The sequence below is a fragment of the Hippocampus zosterae genome, chromosome 9, assembly GCF_025434085.1.
Source record: "Hippocampus zosterae strain Florida chromosome 9, ASM2543408v3, whole genome shotgun sequence".
Taxonomy (NCBI): domain Eukaryota; kingdom Metazoa; phylum Chordata; class Actinopteri; order Syngnathiformes; family Syngnathidae; genus Hippocampus; species Hippocampus zosterae.
In genome coordinates this window covers 20,008,333-20,024,762 of record NC_067459.1, presented here as the reverse complement: position 1 = coordinate 20,024,762, position 16,430 = coordinate 20,008,333, and the positions used below count along the sequence as shown (strand labels likewise).

Below are 16,430 nucleotides of genomic sequence, written 5' to 3'. Positions count from 1 at the left end.
TACATGTATACATCGTGTTCGATTTTTCACTCGAAAGGTAATAGGATATCCCACGTGGACGCTAAAGGGAGATGGGCGCTTATTGCGCGAGCCATCCCATGGGGAAAAAAAAGACAGAGGGACGAAGCATGGAGGAAAGAGGGGAAGAACTAAATGAAAACCTAATCCTTATTAAATACCCACGTGATGAACAAATTGTTGCAACTTACGAATGGTGTACACTGCAGTTGTAGAAGACAAAATCAACACTGGCGAACTTCTTGCCCGTTTCCTTGGATTTCAGGTAGAGCTTCACCACCCGCTTGTCACCTGAATGAACACAGCACAAGAAAAGATGACCGGTGCAAATCTGAGTTCTTTTGATTTTTATTATTGTTATGCTTCACGAAAGAACACCCTGAGTAGAGTGCTACTTAAAAACGGTTCATGAGCGGTTTCGTTTGGATGCTGCAGCTGATAAGAACCCCAAAATGGCTGCACTTAAAAAAAAACAACCAAACTTCCAAGTTGCATATAGAGCCTTCAATGCTTTGAATATGTGCATCATTTCCATGTCCAAAAATAGACGCTGACATAATATAGGCGTCAATGTCTGCTAAAACAAGAGGAAGCAGAGACGTCTAAACACAGCAATACTCATTGATTCCCGGCTTTGAAAAGAAGTTAGCGACACAAGCAGTCTCCCTTCGAAGGAAAGGGAAATAAATAAGCGAAACTGACAATGGTGCATAATGCATGGTAATAGGAATTCAAAAACGGTGCTATTTTCAGAAGAAAAATGCAAACTTGAGTTAGGAGGCTTTGAAATGGAACGGGCGAGCTTTATTGGCAATGACAAGGTATTCTGGATTGAGTCACACTAAGCAAATCATCGAATAATGCGAAAAATATTTTCTGGTGGCTGCACAGCTGCGCAGTTCTCGGATTGCAGAGTAGAAAAAGACCCCTTAGAGGGAGACATCAGCCCATGCTGATGAATTAATAGCTTCAAACAATTTCAAAGGCACGAGGCAGAGGGGGCAACAAAGCTGTAACAGAGACATAACTAAGCAACTGCTTAATGCCACAAAACCACCGATCCTCTGATTTGTGACTTCATCGCCCAGCTAAATATGCCCGAACCTTTGTTCCGTGTGATGGGGATGACGTCACGGGCAGACGGCGACAGGCAGTAAATGTATCCGCCTTGGATCAGTCCCTCGGTCTCCACATAGTCCTCGAAGGAGCAGTTGACCCCCGCCGATAGATCAGGCACATTACGAGCCTGAAGGACCAACTTTTGAGAGAGGGAGAGAGAGAGAGAGGCAATCAGCACAAGATCAATGGAAGGACACGGTGTACATGGATTGTTATAAGATATGACACGGAGGTTAATGGGTGCTGCGGGCGAGAGACATGTAAGCGAAGTCGGGCTACGCGTGGGTGTGTGATGGGCCCAGCAATTTGTGTGCATCTGTTACAATGGCCGCCATTATAATTAGAGCAAGGTTAATGTGTGCGGCAACGTGCACCGGCAACCGCAGTTTCATTCCGTTTGGGATGCATTTTCTGTGGACGAGAGGCAAAGGGTACCGAAAAAACTGATCCAGTCTGGATCAGGTTTTTCCAATCACAATGGTACCAGAAGGTAGAGTACACACTTGGGGCTGACTTCACGTCTGTTGGCAGATGATTCCATTTCTCATGCAGCACAACAGCTAAATGATGCTTCACCATGTTTACTTTGAACTTTTGGCTCCACTAACTGACCCGGGTCCAGAGACTTAAGAACTCAACTCGGTTTGTATCCAATTCACATTTCTTTTATATGTTGAGAACCTAATCCGTTTGGAATTTTTTAGACCAGAAGCAGAACTTGCGAGTGCGTTCTACAGCTGACTAGGGGGCAGTGTAAAGTCATTCGGACAGGAGTAATATGTTCTGATCTCTTTGTTTTAATCAGAGCCCAAGCTGCAGCATTCTGCAATCTGGGAACTATGGACTACAAGACTCGTTCACCTTTGATTTTTTTCACTCTCATGTGAGGGACTTTCAGTCAAGGGCTATTCGCTGACCGCAATGGCCAAACAGGACAATGAATTGACACGTGATCCACCAAGTACGCAGGATCCGGGCCACTGAGGACTCTGTCAGTCTAAAATGAATGTGGAGTCCGTGCAAGGATGACAAAACTGGCGTGTGGAGCAAGCCTCCCTTTGTCTACTATTTCATGTTGCATTCATTGGTGGATTTCACTGCATTCTAGTGCAATGATGCTGACACAGCTATTGCCATCCCTGCTAAAAACGCAGACATGAATGCCAGATTAGAGTGTATTGTTTCAAAATTAACGATGCTCAACTCTACTATGTGGTCCAAATGTGCCTTCAACCCAACCATCTGTGATAGCATTCTGCAGACACTCATTGTCTTCTATGTGCCTAAATGTTTATGCAAGATATATGTTTAGGACCGTTCTGGTGGTGAATGGTGAGATTCGTCGAAAATGTGCCTTCATATGTTATCCAGCTCAACGTTTGCAGCAGAACGTACATCTAAATAGGACACACTAACATTTTTGGGAGTGACCCTGTTTACATTTGATGTACAGTACATTTTTGGAACTCGTATACAGTATTTATGACCTATATGTTTAATGTCTTGAAATATTTCCTTTCTGACTTTACAACTGCCTGAGCCGAGGTAAACGGGAAGTTTACAAATTCAGATGACGTTCGCTGCGGGAGAAACAGAACTGCGATGATCCCCCCCCTGCTGTATATGAGAAGGCTTACCTGCACTTCAGACATGGTGACGGAAATATTTTTGGGCTGAACGGTGAGCTCCACACACTGCCTCTGGTCTGACGCAAACCTCTGGGGTTCTCCCGCTCTTTCACAACGGTCCTTTCGTGAGCAGCTTGAGAGCAGCGGGAAAGGAAAAGGCGGATGAAATTGTGATGGGTCGAGTACGGAATGGGGAGCCGGAAGAAGCGAGAGCATGAAGGAACAAAAGGAGGGAAGGGGAGGGGGGGGGGGTGAGTGTTGTGAGCAGTTGAGATTCAATGACAATCATTTTAAACATGATAAAGATGCAGAACAATCACCTTCACGCAGAAAATGAGAGCAATAAGAGAAGACAAATTGGCTAATAGCTTGCCACAGCTATTACGGCAGGCCCAAACATCATTACCCTACCGGCCTTGACGTTTGTGCAAGAAACACTAAGCTGTGTGGACATCCATACAGATCCTCATCTGTTCGGTTTACAGTCCCACCCAATTTAAACTTGTCAGGTGATATATACGCAACCATTAAAGTTTCACTGAGCTGTAAAAATGATACAATTCAAACCCAGGGAATATCAGAAAGGGTCAGTAATTTCCCCCGCTTATTACCAGGAAGGTGATGACGAGAGGGGCAGGGGGCGGGGGGGGGGGGGGGGGGGGGTTTGGCTTATCGGCACGCAGCACTTTTACTATTAGCTATTCATAATGCATTAGCTATCACTTCCCCTCCGTGCTAACTACAACTGGTCCCAGAGGTGAGAGAAAAGAGCTGATGCGGCACTTTGTGAAGGATTGACAATAAGAGGGAGGCGGGAGAAGACGCTAACTGCCTCCTCTGTGGGTCCCGGCATTTAGCCAGTCGAGTCGTGATGTTTGTTCGTTCCTTAACCAGCTGACAACTTGCACACATACACAAAATAACACATACGCAAGACCATCTGCATGATTGTTCACGATGGTGTGCATTTTCCTCGTCTTTTCTACATCCCGCTATGGCATGCAAATGCGTGCGTATTTCTTAAAAGCCCCCCATGCGTATGTGCGCACATGTGTATGCCCAGCTCAAATCTACTGTTGATTGAAACTACTGCGGCTATTAATAAGATGGGGCCAAAGGCACCAGAGGCCCGAAACGAGGCTTATAAATAATTTGCCTATTAATGTTTCCCCATTTATCCGCAGGGCCTTTTTTTGCCAGATTTGGCAACGCAATGAGCTCGGAAATGAGCAAGCTGCGTTGATGACACACAGCCGAGATGTGGCCAAATGGCAGGTTACCACTGGTTGGAGCCCATCACCAAGTTGTCATTTTAATGATGGAGAAGTGGCACGCGTACGATTGTGCCTCCCCCTGAAGGAAAGACAGCTTGCTGATAAGTCTTCTCGGTTTAATTAACACACCGGGAGACGGCATTACGCCAAATGCTCGCGGTGTTCTGAATGTGGTCTAACTTCGTGTCACCTTCGAATAATGTGGAATTGTTCCTGACACTCACTGGCACCGACTTAGTTTCAAGAAAGTGCGTCTAAGTAATTTTGGAAGTTTTGCCACAAGCCAACATTGTTGGATATTGATGGGCAACATTTTAAATCCCCGCTTCAAATCCCATTAAAATTTCTTCTTGCTAAAAGTTAGTGAAAACAGGATTCAAGTAACTACATTCGGTTAAGCCAGAAGCTAGATGTGAACTGACCACATTTTCTAAAAATCCCGGCCAGACGATATACAGGATATTCAACAAATAAGTATTCCGAATAACTCAAAAATTTTGGCCAGGGGGGAAAGAAATCAGAATTTAGGAATTAGGTAGTCAACCAAAGTACATTGATCGTGAACAAAGCACTTGAATTATTATCAGAGGGACATCGGTGTGTGGTACTTACACATTGTGGAGCACACACCATCCACAGTGAGGGTCTCTGGAACCTAAACACTCCCCGCATGTGGTGTACTGCTCACAGCTCTCCACCGGAACTCTCACCACCTGCAAAGAAACCGAGAGGGAGAGCAACAGAGAGAGAAAGTAGAGAGAGGTTACTCGAGAAATTATTTCCCCATTAAGTTGGATCATGATGAGTCATTGACAAGTTCAAAGGCAGAAAAATGCGTCAGGATGTTTCTTTCTGTTGAAACGGTGCTTTGGATGGTGTACATGATTCCCCCGAGAGAAATCGCCGCACTCGGGAGGGACCCCGCTGTCTAGTGCCAGCTTCCAGTGAAGCGTACACAGGCGAGGCCCCGCAATGCATGCTGGGAGACATGACAGGCGGTCATGGTAACCGTGAAAAAATTGACAGGTGACCTCAAAAAAAAAAAAAAAAAACATTGGGAGGCAGGGAAGCGGACCTCAGTGCACGTGTGGAAATGTGTGTACGTGTTGCAAGACACACTGAGCCAAAGTGAGCAAAGTCGGTGTAAGGACGTCCTCCGCGACAGTGTGTGTTTGTGCGTGTCACTCATTCGGACGCACGCGAGGTGTGGGCTTGCTAAGAGGCTAGAAAAAAAATCAAATAAAATAAGTGTTTGAGATGGCCCTTCACTCCACTTAAAGGTGATAAGAGACGATTCACAACATGCTCCTGGGGGATCGGGAAGCGTGGCTATTTCAAGATATTTGCTTGCTGTTTGACAGGCGAATCACAACTTCAAGCATGTTGCTGCTGTGCCACAAGGCAGACGTGCGTTTGTGTGCACATCAACATTTATGACAACGGACCTTAAAATTGTTTTAGTATGTTTGTGTCCCCCCCCCCCCAAAAAAACGTGCCTTTGAACTTGGATAAAAGCGTTTGAGCAATCTGAATTCCTGGAAAAAAAAACATACATTTAATTTAGCAGATTACAAGCTACTTTTCTTGCCATCTGCTTCCCCTGAACTTTTGTCCTCATCGTTTGCCTCACTTGTGCACAACAATTTGACGAAAAATGTCAAGTCACGCAGGAATGGTTAAAATCCATGCCATTGGCCTGACATTTCCTGTCTACATACGTTTACTACTTTAAAGACCAGAAAAGTGCGCATGTTAAAATGAGTCAACCTCAAATACACTTCAAAGTTATTTTAATGACAAACGTTTGTCAAAATAATGGTTCCAGGAAAACACCTGGATCCGGGCCACTACTTTCCTATTGAGGACCTCTGGTTTACAGCAAACGTAAAACATCCGAACCATTATTAACTTTTTCTTGCTAACGCCCCCCCCGGGTTGTTGAGTTACTTGATCCCCTGTGTCATGGTGCGCGCGCATGTGTGTGCCGGCGCTTGTATCGGGTTGCTACTGCAGGCGACTTTAAATCAAGCGCCGGAGTCAACTTGCTTATTAGGACGAAACAAGGTCTCACAAACATCCCCCGGCTAACTTGTGCAGTCACACAGAGATGTTGTGAGACCCAGGTTGTAGCGGACTGTGGCTAGAAACGGGGGGGCTTGGCTTCTTGTTATGAAGTGCAACCGGGGAGTAAGTAAGGATATGAAAAAAAAAATTGCAAGTTAAAGCTGGATTACTGCGGGAGAGAAACTAGGAGGACAGGGGAACATGGTCATGAAATATTAAACTTGAGGCCGTGAGTCCCGCGTGAGCTCAGACTACAACAGATATGTAGGACAGATGTGACATAATGGAACTCATTTATGCACTCAAAAGTCATATATAGCTTTGGCTACAATGTTTTTAAAGGAACAATATGGCGCGGGGAGGTAGGGGGTTCACGGCATTTAAAAAAAACACACACAAAAAAAAAAACACCATGAGACCCAGAGAGCAATCCAAACAAAATGATACAAGCGAGCGAAGGTGTAAAGCAGAGAGGGCAAGAGGGAGGAGCGGCTGGCTGCATGAATGGAGGTGTAATGGAAGACACGTACAAAGGGGGGGATCTATGAGGACATTGTGCCGAGTCGATGTGCTACGGTGGCAGACGCTTACTGTGTGTCATTGTCACAATGGGTGCGAGGCCAGATTCCCTTTGAAAGAGGAGCTGAGACACGTCTGGAAGAACAACGGTGTGAACGAATGAGCAGAGAAGGGGGAGATGCACAAGGCAAAGCGCTGCGGTTGAAAGCACCATCTCTTTTAGTAGTTTGTGTCATTGAACAAAAACAAGGGAGAAAAAAAAACCCAAGAAGGATTCATCACAGATCTTCTCCATACATCTTGACGATGGTGATGAAAGACGACGGGGCAGCACATGGGAGTTCCTCCTGATTTCTCTACCAGCCTGCGGTGGGGCTCGCACCACCTTGTCATCGCGCCGTGTGATGATCGATACGGCCTTTTGCGCACAACGGTCCACGCGCCAACAGAAACGATGACGCTATGCGCCGCTGTGTTGAGTGGGAGTGGTGAAACAAAAGAAAATGTTGACGCAATCGAAAGCCGTTCCGGTTAACTCGCCCGCTGGGAACGGGAAATGTCTTTGCTCTCGTCTTCGAGGCATTTTCATACTTGGATGTGACTCCCAATAATCAGCATGTAGTGTACGTTTATGGTAATATACGAGTTGCCTTCACACACACTGACATACATTCTCAGTTTCCCTCTTTCAGTCTGTCCCGATGGCTCTTTTAATGAAAGCCAATTTCAACCAGCCGAGCACATTACTCCTTTAAATGACCTCATAAACCAAGACTGGATGCTCTGCTCTCCTGCCATCTCCCCTTATTTACAACGGCCTCCGCACTGTAACTCAAGTCCCCCTTTCTTGGCCCTTCTCCTCCGGCTCGAGCCTGGCTGACTGAAGTGCCTTGATGTTTCCTTTTAACTGTAAACTTTCCACCTTTCCTCTTCAATCTGTTTTTACAGTGCGCTATCACATGCCTTTAAACGTCCAGCTAACAGGCTTTGTGACGGTCACCCCCAAACCCAAAGGACGTGTAAAGCTTTTAACGCGGCTTTTCATGGCTTATTAAATCCAAACACATACGAGGACCTGCCTTGTTCAGGATATATATATATATACCGGTATATATATATATATATTTTTTTTTTACATAAAAAAATCACAGCATAAGGCAGAAACAAAAGAGGTTAGTCTTTTTTTTATCACCTTGATGAGAGTAGCCTTTGCTAATCTACAACAAAATGTAGTTCAACTGCCTGTTAAGCAACCGTACAATATAACGAAGGACTTTTTGAGTCTTCTTTGTTTTATTTGATCACTAATTTCGATGCACACTACATGTTGACCAAAGCACATGACACATTTGAGTAAGTCCGTAAGTAATTTCCACTTGGGGCTGTGATCAGCATTTGGGATGACATTCGATCGTTAAACCCGGGCTGTCTTTTTTGAACACTTGGCAGAATTGTTGCATCACAGCTTTTCTGACATGCTAGCTCACTTTTGAGCTTAAACTGTAATATTTTAGAGATGATCAATAGACAAATCACAGACAACTCTTTGGTGTATATTGAGTATAGAATGAGACCCTTTTTGTTGTGCATGGTGGACAGTCTACAAGAAAATACATCACATTTTCCAAGTGACAACTGGACGTAAAACAGATAAATTAAGAGGTGCGCTCTCAACCGGGTGTCCAAGTTGGGGAGCTGGTCTTTCTTAATACTAGAATACCAATTTGGGGGACAAGTGGTGGGGGTATCAAAGGTTGGGTTAGTATGACTTCATTGAGTGGATTGTCAGGGACTTAGAAGATCAATGGCTCGCTTGGTGTATTGACTGATAAGCAGCAACACTGGTACAAGGTAGATGGGGGGTGGGGGGAGGTGAGGAAACATGAGTTGGAGAGGAATTTAGAACACACTCAGCGGGAAACTGAGGCATGACATGTTATACAATTAATCATTAAATAAATTGTAGATTTCCAAGATGCCATAGACAGAATGTAGATTTCCAGAGATGCTTTATATGAAAAATTAAAAATGGAGCTTCCATGTACAGTACAGAAAAGCTTTTTTTTTTAGATACAACTGGCAAGATCTTGGAAGCATAACTTGAACTTTGAGCAAATTTGCATTTATTGATGAAATTCCAGAAGTGTAGGTGTGTATGTGAAAAAAATGAAATTGCAACTCATCAGTCTCCATTGCAACTCTTGATACAGAGACATTCTAGTTAACTCTCCCATCATTTGTATAGCCAGTTGGTCCATGACGTGGGAATGGAAGAATAAAGTGGAGAGTGAAAAACCCGCGGATCCAAAACAAAGATTGAAAAAGCCGCCAAAACAAAGGTGTGGAGGGGGGAGTCAACAGTCAGGGAGTGAAAAGAGGAGAGAGGGCTGGAAGTGAGTGGCTAAGGTAGACAAGCCTGGAGGTCTTCTAATTAAGTGCGGATGGGAAAGGCCGTCTGCCTGGTAAATGACTCTGTCACTTTAGTAAATGGACTTTGTGAGGAGTGAGGAGCCACACAGCTGGCATTTCCATTAGTACTGGCAAGCGACCCACCACCATGTACGCAGGTCGCCAGCACACAAGACTGGGGAAGAGAATAAAGCCATTCCTCAAAGGTGTTTGGCGGAGCCGTGGTCGTTGGAAAGATCTGAATCTTGTAGCTTCTAGTACTTGGGTAGTCTGTTTTCATTTGGCTACCTTTATCCAAAATCGACACAATGAGAGTCAGACCTAGGGATGGGGATCCAGTCCCCATCTTACACATTGTAACTTTAGCTTTCGGCGGCCAACCGGTTAGCAGATACGCCTCCCAGTTCAGAGGTCATGGGTTCAGATCCGGCCTCCGGACCTGCTGTGTGGAGTCTTTCTCCAAGTAGTCTGGCTCCCTCCCGCATCTTAGACATGCATCTTAGGTTAAGTGAAGATTCTATATCATCCTTAGGTGTGAGGGAGAATGCATATTGTCCATTTGTCTATAAGTGCCCTGTGATTGGCTGGCGACCAGTCCATGGTGGATGACACACCACAGTCTTCACTTTGTCGTAGTCCGAGTTCCATCTGAAATCCAAATTTTCCTGATGATCGCCATGAGTTGCATGCCGAGAAGTCAATATAGTTCTTCTTGATTGATATTTGCTTGTGTCACCAAGGCAATGTCTTCACTGTGTCTTGTTTCTACTCAGGAGGTACTTTTTTTTCAAAAGGAAAACCGACAGAGGGGAGTGATAGACGTTACTGGAGAACTGTTATCAACCTCTTGTGCAATACAATCACTCAATAGCGCCATGGTCCACAATTTTGTTTCTTTCCGTCGTTCTTTCGAACTTACTTTCTTCAGACCCGTAATCGTAGGTCTGCTTTTTTTGGGGGTGGGGGCTCTATCAAATTTCATGTTGTTGTGGTACTTTGAGAGGCAGCTTGATAGGGAGTTTTATATTTGAACCGATTTTTTTTTAATTCAAAGTCAAATCAAAACAACTGATGAAGTTTCGGACAAACCCTAGTCTGAAATCTGTGATGTGACACAGCGAACTGCCCTGATGGGCCAGATCATCTTTTGGTTGGCTTCGTTTCATGACAATCAATCAGAGGAACATCCTTCCACCCTCGACGCCATCCCGCAACAGGAGACCCCAATTGTACGTGCGATTGATAGCGACAGAGGAGTAGGGCGAGATGGAGAGGAAGAGAAACCATTAACCTCCGTATCTATCTTACCTTCTTTTCCAACCCTATCAGTCTGTGGGATCACACCATCCGTTGGGAGACAACGGTGGAGTAAAACAGCAAGAGATCAGAGAAAGACAGCGCTATCTAGTGACAGCGAGACTTGCATTAGAACCGATAGCATCAAGACGTGTCCGCGCGCACTTTCTTCCGATGCGGCGCGCCCACAACAATGCGCACGTTTCTGGGAAGGAGAAAGGAGAAAACCCCACAAGAGATCCAACGGGAAAGGGATGGCAGGAGACAATTACAACAAGGCCTTGTAGTCAGTCAGACATGGAAACAATCACTTTCTTTGGATGAAAGCGCGCTTGGAGACTGTTAAAAAGTACTACCACCTAATTCAATCATATCGCAGAAAAACATCCATTGTGCCATACTCCAGTATGCATTGACTGGAAAGGACACGAATGAAAAGTATCTTGCAGTTAAGTTACCAAAGCAAGAACAAAAAAATGTTCCGTATTGATTTCAGTGTCTTCTCATTCTCATGAGTATATCCTAGGCCTTTGTCAACATGCTTCACAAATGGAGAGCGGCGGCAAACTGTCTTTGTTAGTCTTGACACAAGTCAGCTACCGACCGAAGACTTGGGCTCCAAAAGTGAGCGAATTTCACACTTAGAAAATTAATGTGATTATTATGATTATTAAATAACAACCTCAGGGTTTTCTGGGCTGCAGGGGTACTGTCTTGCTAACGGCAGGCGTGGTAGATATCCATCCATTTTCTGATCCGCTTTATCGTCACAAGGGGCGCGGGGCGTGCTGGAGCCTATCCCAGCTGTCTTTGGGCTGTAGGCGGGGGACACCCTGAACCGGTTGCCAGCCGATCGCAGGGCACACAGAGACAAACGACCATCCTCACTCATACTCACACCTCGGGGCAATTTGGAGTGTTCAATCAGTCTGTCATGCATGTTTTTGGAATGTGGGAGGAAACCGCAGTACCCGGAGAAAACCCACACAGGCACGGGGACAACATGCAAACTCCACATTGGAAGGCCGCAACTGGAATCAAACCCGGTATCTCTGCACTGTGAGGTCGACGCGCTAACCACTCGACCACCGGGCTGCCGTGGTCGATTATGTCATTGAAATGTGACATGAACGTGAGAAACTTGAACCGGACTGCTATTGATGGAAGTCCAGTTCTTGTGATGTTTAGTTCTTACTCAGTGCCATTCCCCTCCCAACTCCCCAAAAAACTAAAACTGAAAAATGGTTTGATGCTAAATCTAAATTTCTGAATTGATTTGACAGGGTCATGAACATTAACGCCATTGAATAAACTTGAGCGCGTCTGCCGGGACCCTATACAGGAAAAATGGGTTGAACTCTTGGAATTGAGTGAAGTTGCTCCACTCCCCTTCTGCGAAAACAGCCCCCCCCCCCGTCTCCTTTTCACAGCTGTCTCCGCTTCACTACGCCACGTCCATTAACATTTGCATGACAAAGACCACCGTCTTCTTCAAAGTCCTTTGGTGTGCATAGCCACTGCTCGGCGACAAACAAATGAGATTTGGGCTCTTTCAAGCCTTACAAAGATAAGGCAAAGCATTGAAAGCAAAAGGCAGGTGGTGCAAAATCATCTCAATCAATATTTAGATTAGGATTTCTAAAAACCTGGATGAAATTACCTCCATCCAGAACAGATCCAAGCATTTGCGAAAAGCATTTCAGCTGTACCACACTCTTCAAAAAGTAGTCTCAGCCAAACGTGATTCGAAACGACTATGTGCTCGCACACTCACGGAAGCGTCTGTTGGCCTTTTTGATAAATTAGGAAAATTAATCTAGAAGATACTTAGAACCGACTGATTAGCTATATCGAGTTCACTAAATGAATAGTCTTGATTGATACAACCAGCTGCCTTGTTATGTGCGTCGATGTCAGCCAGTGCTAATGTGTGTACTAACGAGATTGGCAGCGGACCAGTAATATGTGAATGTAAACAGATCGGGCGGACACACAAACACGCGCAGTCTCACCCCGGGATTGATGTGTGATGAAACCCTATGTGGGGAGACATTTAATAATTAGGCTTCGTTGTGGGAAATCAGTCACGCAATACGACCCATTGTCTTCCGGTTCCCAGACGCAAACAAAGAAAAAGGGATACAGTTGTGGTCAAGTGCGGGAATTTGTGCCAAGTCATTGTATATTGTGAGCCATTCTCAGAAACATGCCGTCTTTCTCACCGTTTCTCGCTGCCTGACACTCGGAAGCTACCCGCGCACGCACTATTATTACCTTGATGCACGTCTCATGCAACATCTGTGCAACTTCTTCATCCGCGACAGCCTGCTTACACGCATTGTAATGCACAACAGTACATGGTTGGCATTTAGCAATAGTAGACCCAAGATGTCAAAATGTAATGTGCGTAAAAGAGACGGGCTACGCATGTCTTGAAAGCCACAAAGGGACCCTTGGCCTACGTATGTTCAGATGATACTTCTCACTGGCGCAAATAGAAATCTGAAATGATGAAACCTCAACGAGGCAGACGACCAAACCAATTGGTGCGTATGTGTAGCGGCGTCTTGGGTTTACGACTGTCCCGACATACGAGATTTTGAGGATAAACAATAAAACAGAGTAAGAATTTCCTCCACGTGGCACAAGAAGGTACGCTCGGTTAGCGCGTCACCCGTTTCCATCTTCTGCATCCTCCTCGCTAACGCCAACTGCTCTCATGTCTTCCCTCACCGCATCCATCAACCTTCTCTGAGGTCTTCCCCACATTTTCTCACGCTCAAATGGTGATAAACAGTCATGAAGACCAATATACGGTGCATCAAATCCATCAACAACAACAAAAAATAAATACATACAGTATATATAGATAAAATTCTATCATGTAAAAACAACTACACACTACTTTGTATTGCATTAGCACCCTATTTGACCAGGCAGACACACACACACACACACACAAACGCAGGCTGCCCTGTCCTGCTGTCATATCTTCTATCGATAATAATGACAGTGATGAATATAGCTGGAACTGAGCGAGTCATAAATCACAGAACTTCGCCCCTAACTTCTGACTCACCGGCTCGGCTTTGTGTGATGTAGGTATATGTGTGTGTGTGTGTGTGTGTGTGTGTGGGAGGAATAGAGAGCAGGGAGGACTTGTCGTGGGCTACGCATGAATGGATATGTCCAGTGACACCTTAATGTGCTTGGCTTGTCTGAGGAGCCCCTGCAGGCAACCAGCTACACGCACACGTGCACGCGCACCTCTGAGGATCAGAAGAGAGCGACCTGCGTGCGCGCGCAGGCATGAACCCGGATGTCATGAAGAGAGAGGCAAAGAAGAGCACGGCCGCCCGACTCATGCACAGTAAAACCTGGCGCGTGTCGTGAAGCAAATGCAGACCCCGCTCCGATCGCCATCCTTCAATTGCTGCGCCTCATTGTTTTCTTCTTACGAATTCCCCACGTCTGCCTGCTATTCAGTGCGTGCACGTGCGTATTTGTGTGTTGAACAGAGGTGCAAAAGGGGTATTGCGGCAATAGTGAGAGATCATTAAAAACATGGGAATGGGATCAGTATAAGGCAGTTGAGAGGGGAGGACTCAATTTGGGCTTAGATGGAAACGTGTGCGAGTGTGTGTCAGCGGAGACAGATTTGTACAAGTAGGGTGGGTTGGTGGGGCGGGGGCGGATTGGAGTAGATGGAGGGCAGCGGATAGAGATGAGGATAGGGTGGAGGGCAAGAGGAGGGAATTGCTCCCCTCTGGTCATTAGCGTTGGAAGGGGGTTCAAAAAGCAGGTTTGGCAACCCGATCTCCTGCGCTGCTTAACTCAAGCCTGCTATCCATTAATGGTGATCTAACAAAAAGCATGACACGTGTGTGCGTGTGCGTGAGTGTGTGTGTGCGTGTGTGTGCTTGGTCGTGGCCGTGTGAGTGCATACCTGAGTTCTAAGATATATGCCATTAAAAAAAACACTATACATATACATATATATATACACACACAATTTTGTAATTTTTTATTTAATTTCCTTCATTTTATTCCGTCAAGTGGTTGAATGAAATATAATCATCTAGATCCAGTACATTTTGGGAAGTCGACTACTTTAAAAAATGTGTCCGGATGAGGATCATTTTATTTTTTGCAACAACCTGCTAAAATTCAACACACTTTTTTTTCCCGGTGTTGTGTGTACATGCTTATTCACAAATCGTATGCTCTCTTTTTTTTTTTTTTTTTGGTTCCACTGTCATGCTGCGACAAACTGGCCGTCCTGACTCCTGCTGACCGGATGGATCATCTTTTCGTGCCCGCAATACATGAAACAGATAACAACTACTGTGCAGTTGATTCGAAGTTCTACAAAGTTTATTCACCGCAAATGACCGGGTCAATTCTTGTAAAGCCTCTTTCCCATTGGTCTTTAACGAAGAAATATGATTCCATTTAATAACATTGGCTTGGCTCGCTGCACAAGAGATTTGCCAAGTCTCCAACACCTTCCATAAAAGCAAACATCAGACATATATCTCGGCCGTTTTAATCAGACAGCCGCTTTAGATCTATTTAAAAAAAAAAAAAGTCCATCTTTGCATCATGCAAGCGCCCGCTTCGCTTCGTTCACTCACTGTGCACTAATGAGACAGACAAATGAGGGGAGCAGCTGGGCCTGGGGAGCGACAGAGCTGTGACACGCTCACCTCCGCCTGTTTCCCCCCCCGCCCCTCCACGCCCCCGTCTCATTGCTCTCACAGTCCAACCATCAGAGTCGACATGGTCTACATCAGCGGTGGGGCTGGTAATGACCATAGGTGTATAGACACACACACGGCATGTGACCGCGGACCCGCCGCATGTCTGTGTGTGTGTGTATTGCGTGTTCATTATTAGCGGTCATGCAGACTTGCGTGTTCCATATATAGCTAGGAGGTAATTGTATGGGTAGAATTAAAAATCTGTCAAAGTTAATGTTTAATGGGGCTGAGTTCTAGCTGGTCTCGGTTCATAATCGTCTGTAGGAAAGAAAAAAAAATTCACGTTTGAATGTTGGCGTCAGGGTCCAATAGATGTAATAAGAGTCTTGCATCCGACAAAGGCATTGTTAGTGGCAGTGGAAACTAGCATGCACGATAACACCGGAGCTGGATTGATGGGATGAGCATCTTAACCTTAGAATACTGTACAGATAATAATAAGAATTTTGTCAATTTTAGTGATTTCCTCAACCATAGGTGATTATCTGCGGCTAAACTGCTATGAGCTGTAATTTTTCTTGTCTCGTTATTAATTACCTTTGGTAATTTTGTTGATCGTTTGTGATGGTTCGGAGTGTCGCCATGCCCCTTTAGCTCCACATGCGCAATGGCCCATTTTTTGCTCGACTTGCCGTTGACATTTTGAACTTTATGAAAAACGCTTCCTTAAGGTTTCTTGTGACTGGAAAATGTGGCTTTTCCATGACTGCCATCAGTTGCTTTGGCATGCGCTTGACAACCTGCTAACGCATTTTCATGTGATCAGAAGTGGATAGGAAATGCTCTTCATTGTTCAGGTTTTTTTTGCCCCCACCCCCTTTTTTTTATAGATGCCAAACTCACCTGTCTATCAGTCAGTGTGTAGAGGTACTGCTGATCCGGGCTGAAGAGCATGTCTCTCAGCAAGGGACTTCCTCCTTCGCTTAAGGTCACCTTCTCATAGAGTACCGCTGGACGGTTTGGACTCACAGAGTTCACCAAGATCTGAAGAGGGACACACACACAAAGCAACACATTCAATAATAATAACATTTCCTTGTTCCATATCAAGAGAGCGCACAAGACGTCCATGAGACGTTTGACGAACATTTCCTTTTGTCTGGATTTCGCACCTCATATCGCAGCTTCGGAAATGTAAATAACGCAAAACGCATCCGCGAGCATCTATTTATCTAATCCATCAAGCCGGCTCCCCAACCATCCAATTTGACAATCGGTTGAAAAGTGGCTGCTTGACATACTTAATCGGCTTAATTGCAAGCCTTTGCCAATAGTCTGTGCTGATTATAGTGCTACTGATTATAGTTATGGAGACATGATTACACGAGTAGATAAATGGAAAT

At 45.2% G+C, this 16,430-nt stretch overlaps 1 protein-coding gene across 6 annotated transcripts in view; it reads right to left on the bottom strand.

Annotated features, from left to right (window-relative positions):
• Positions 1-16,430, bottom strand: part of LOC127607446 (plexin-A1-like) — a 158,018-nt gene that overhangs the window by 67,175 nt on the left and 74,413 nt on the right. For all 6 annotated transcript variants that reach the window (XM_052075757.1, XM_052075761.1, XM_052075760.1 and 3 more), the window contains exons 4-8: positions 15,931-16,071; positions 4,652-4,752; positions 2,775-2,898; positions 1,123-1,276; positions 210-309 (exon numbers count right to left, since the gene is read on the bottom strand). In XM_052075757.1, the coding sequence (XP_051931717.1) occupies positions 210-309; positions 1,123-1,276; positions 2,775-2,898; positions 4,652-4,752; positions 15,931-16,071 (620 nt within the window). The remainder of the gene's footprint in view (positions 1-209; positions 310-1,122; positions 1,277-2,774; positions 2,899-4,651; positions 4,753-15,930; positions 16,072-16,430) is intronic.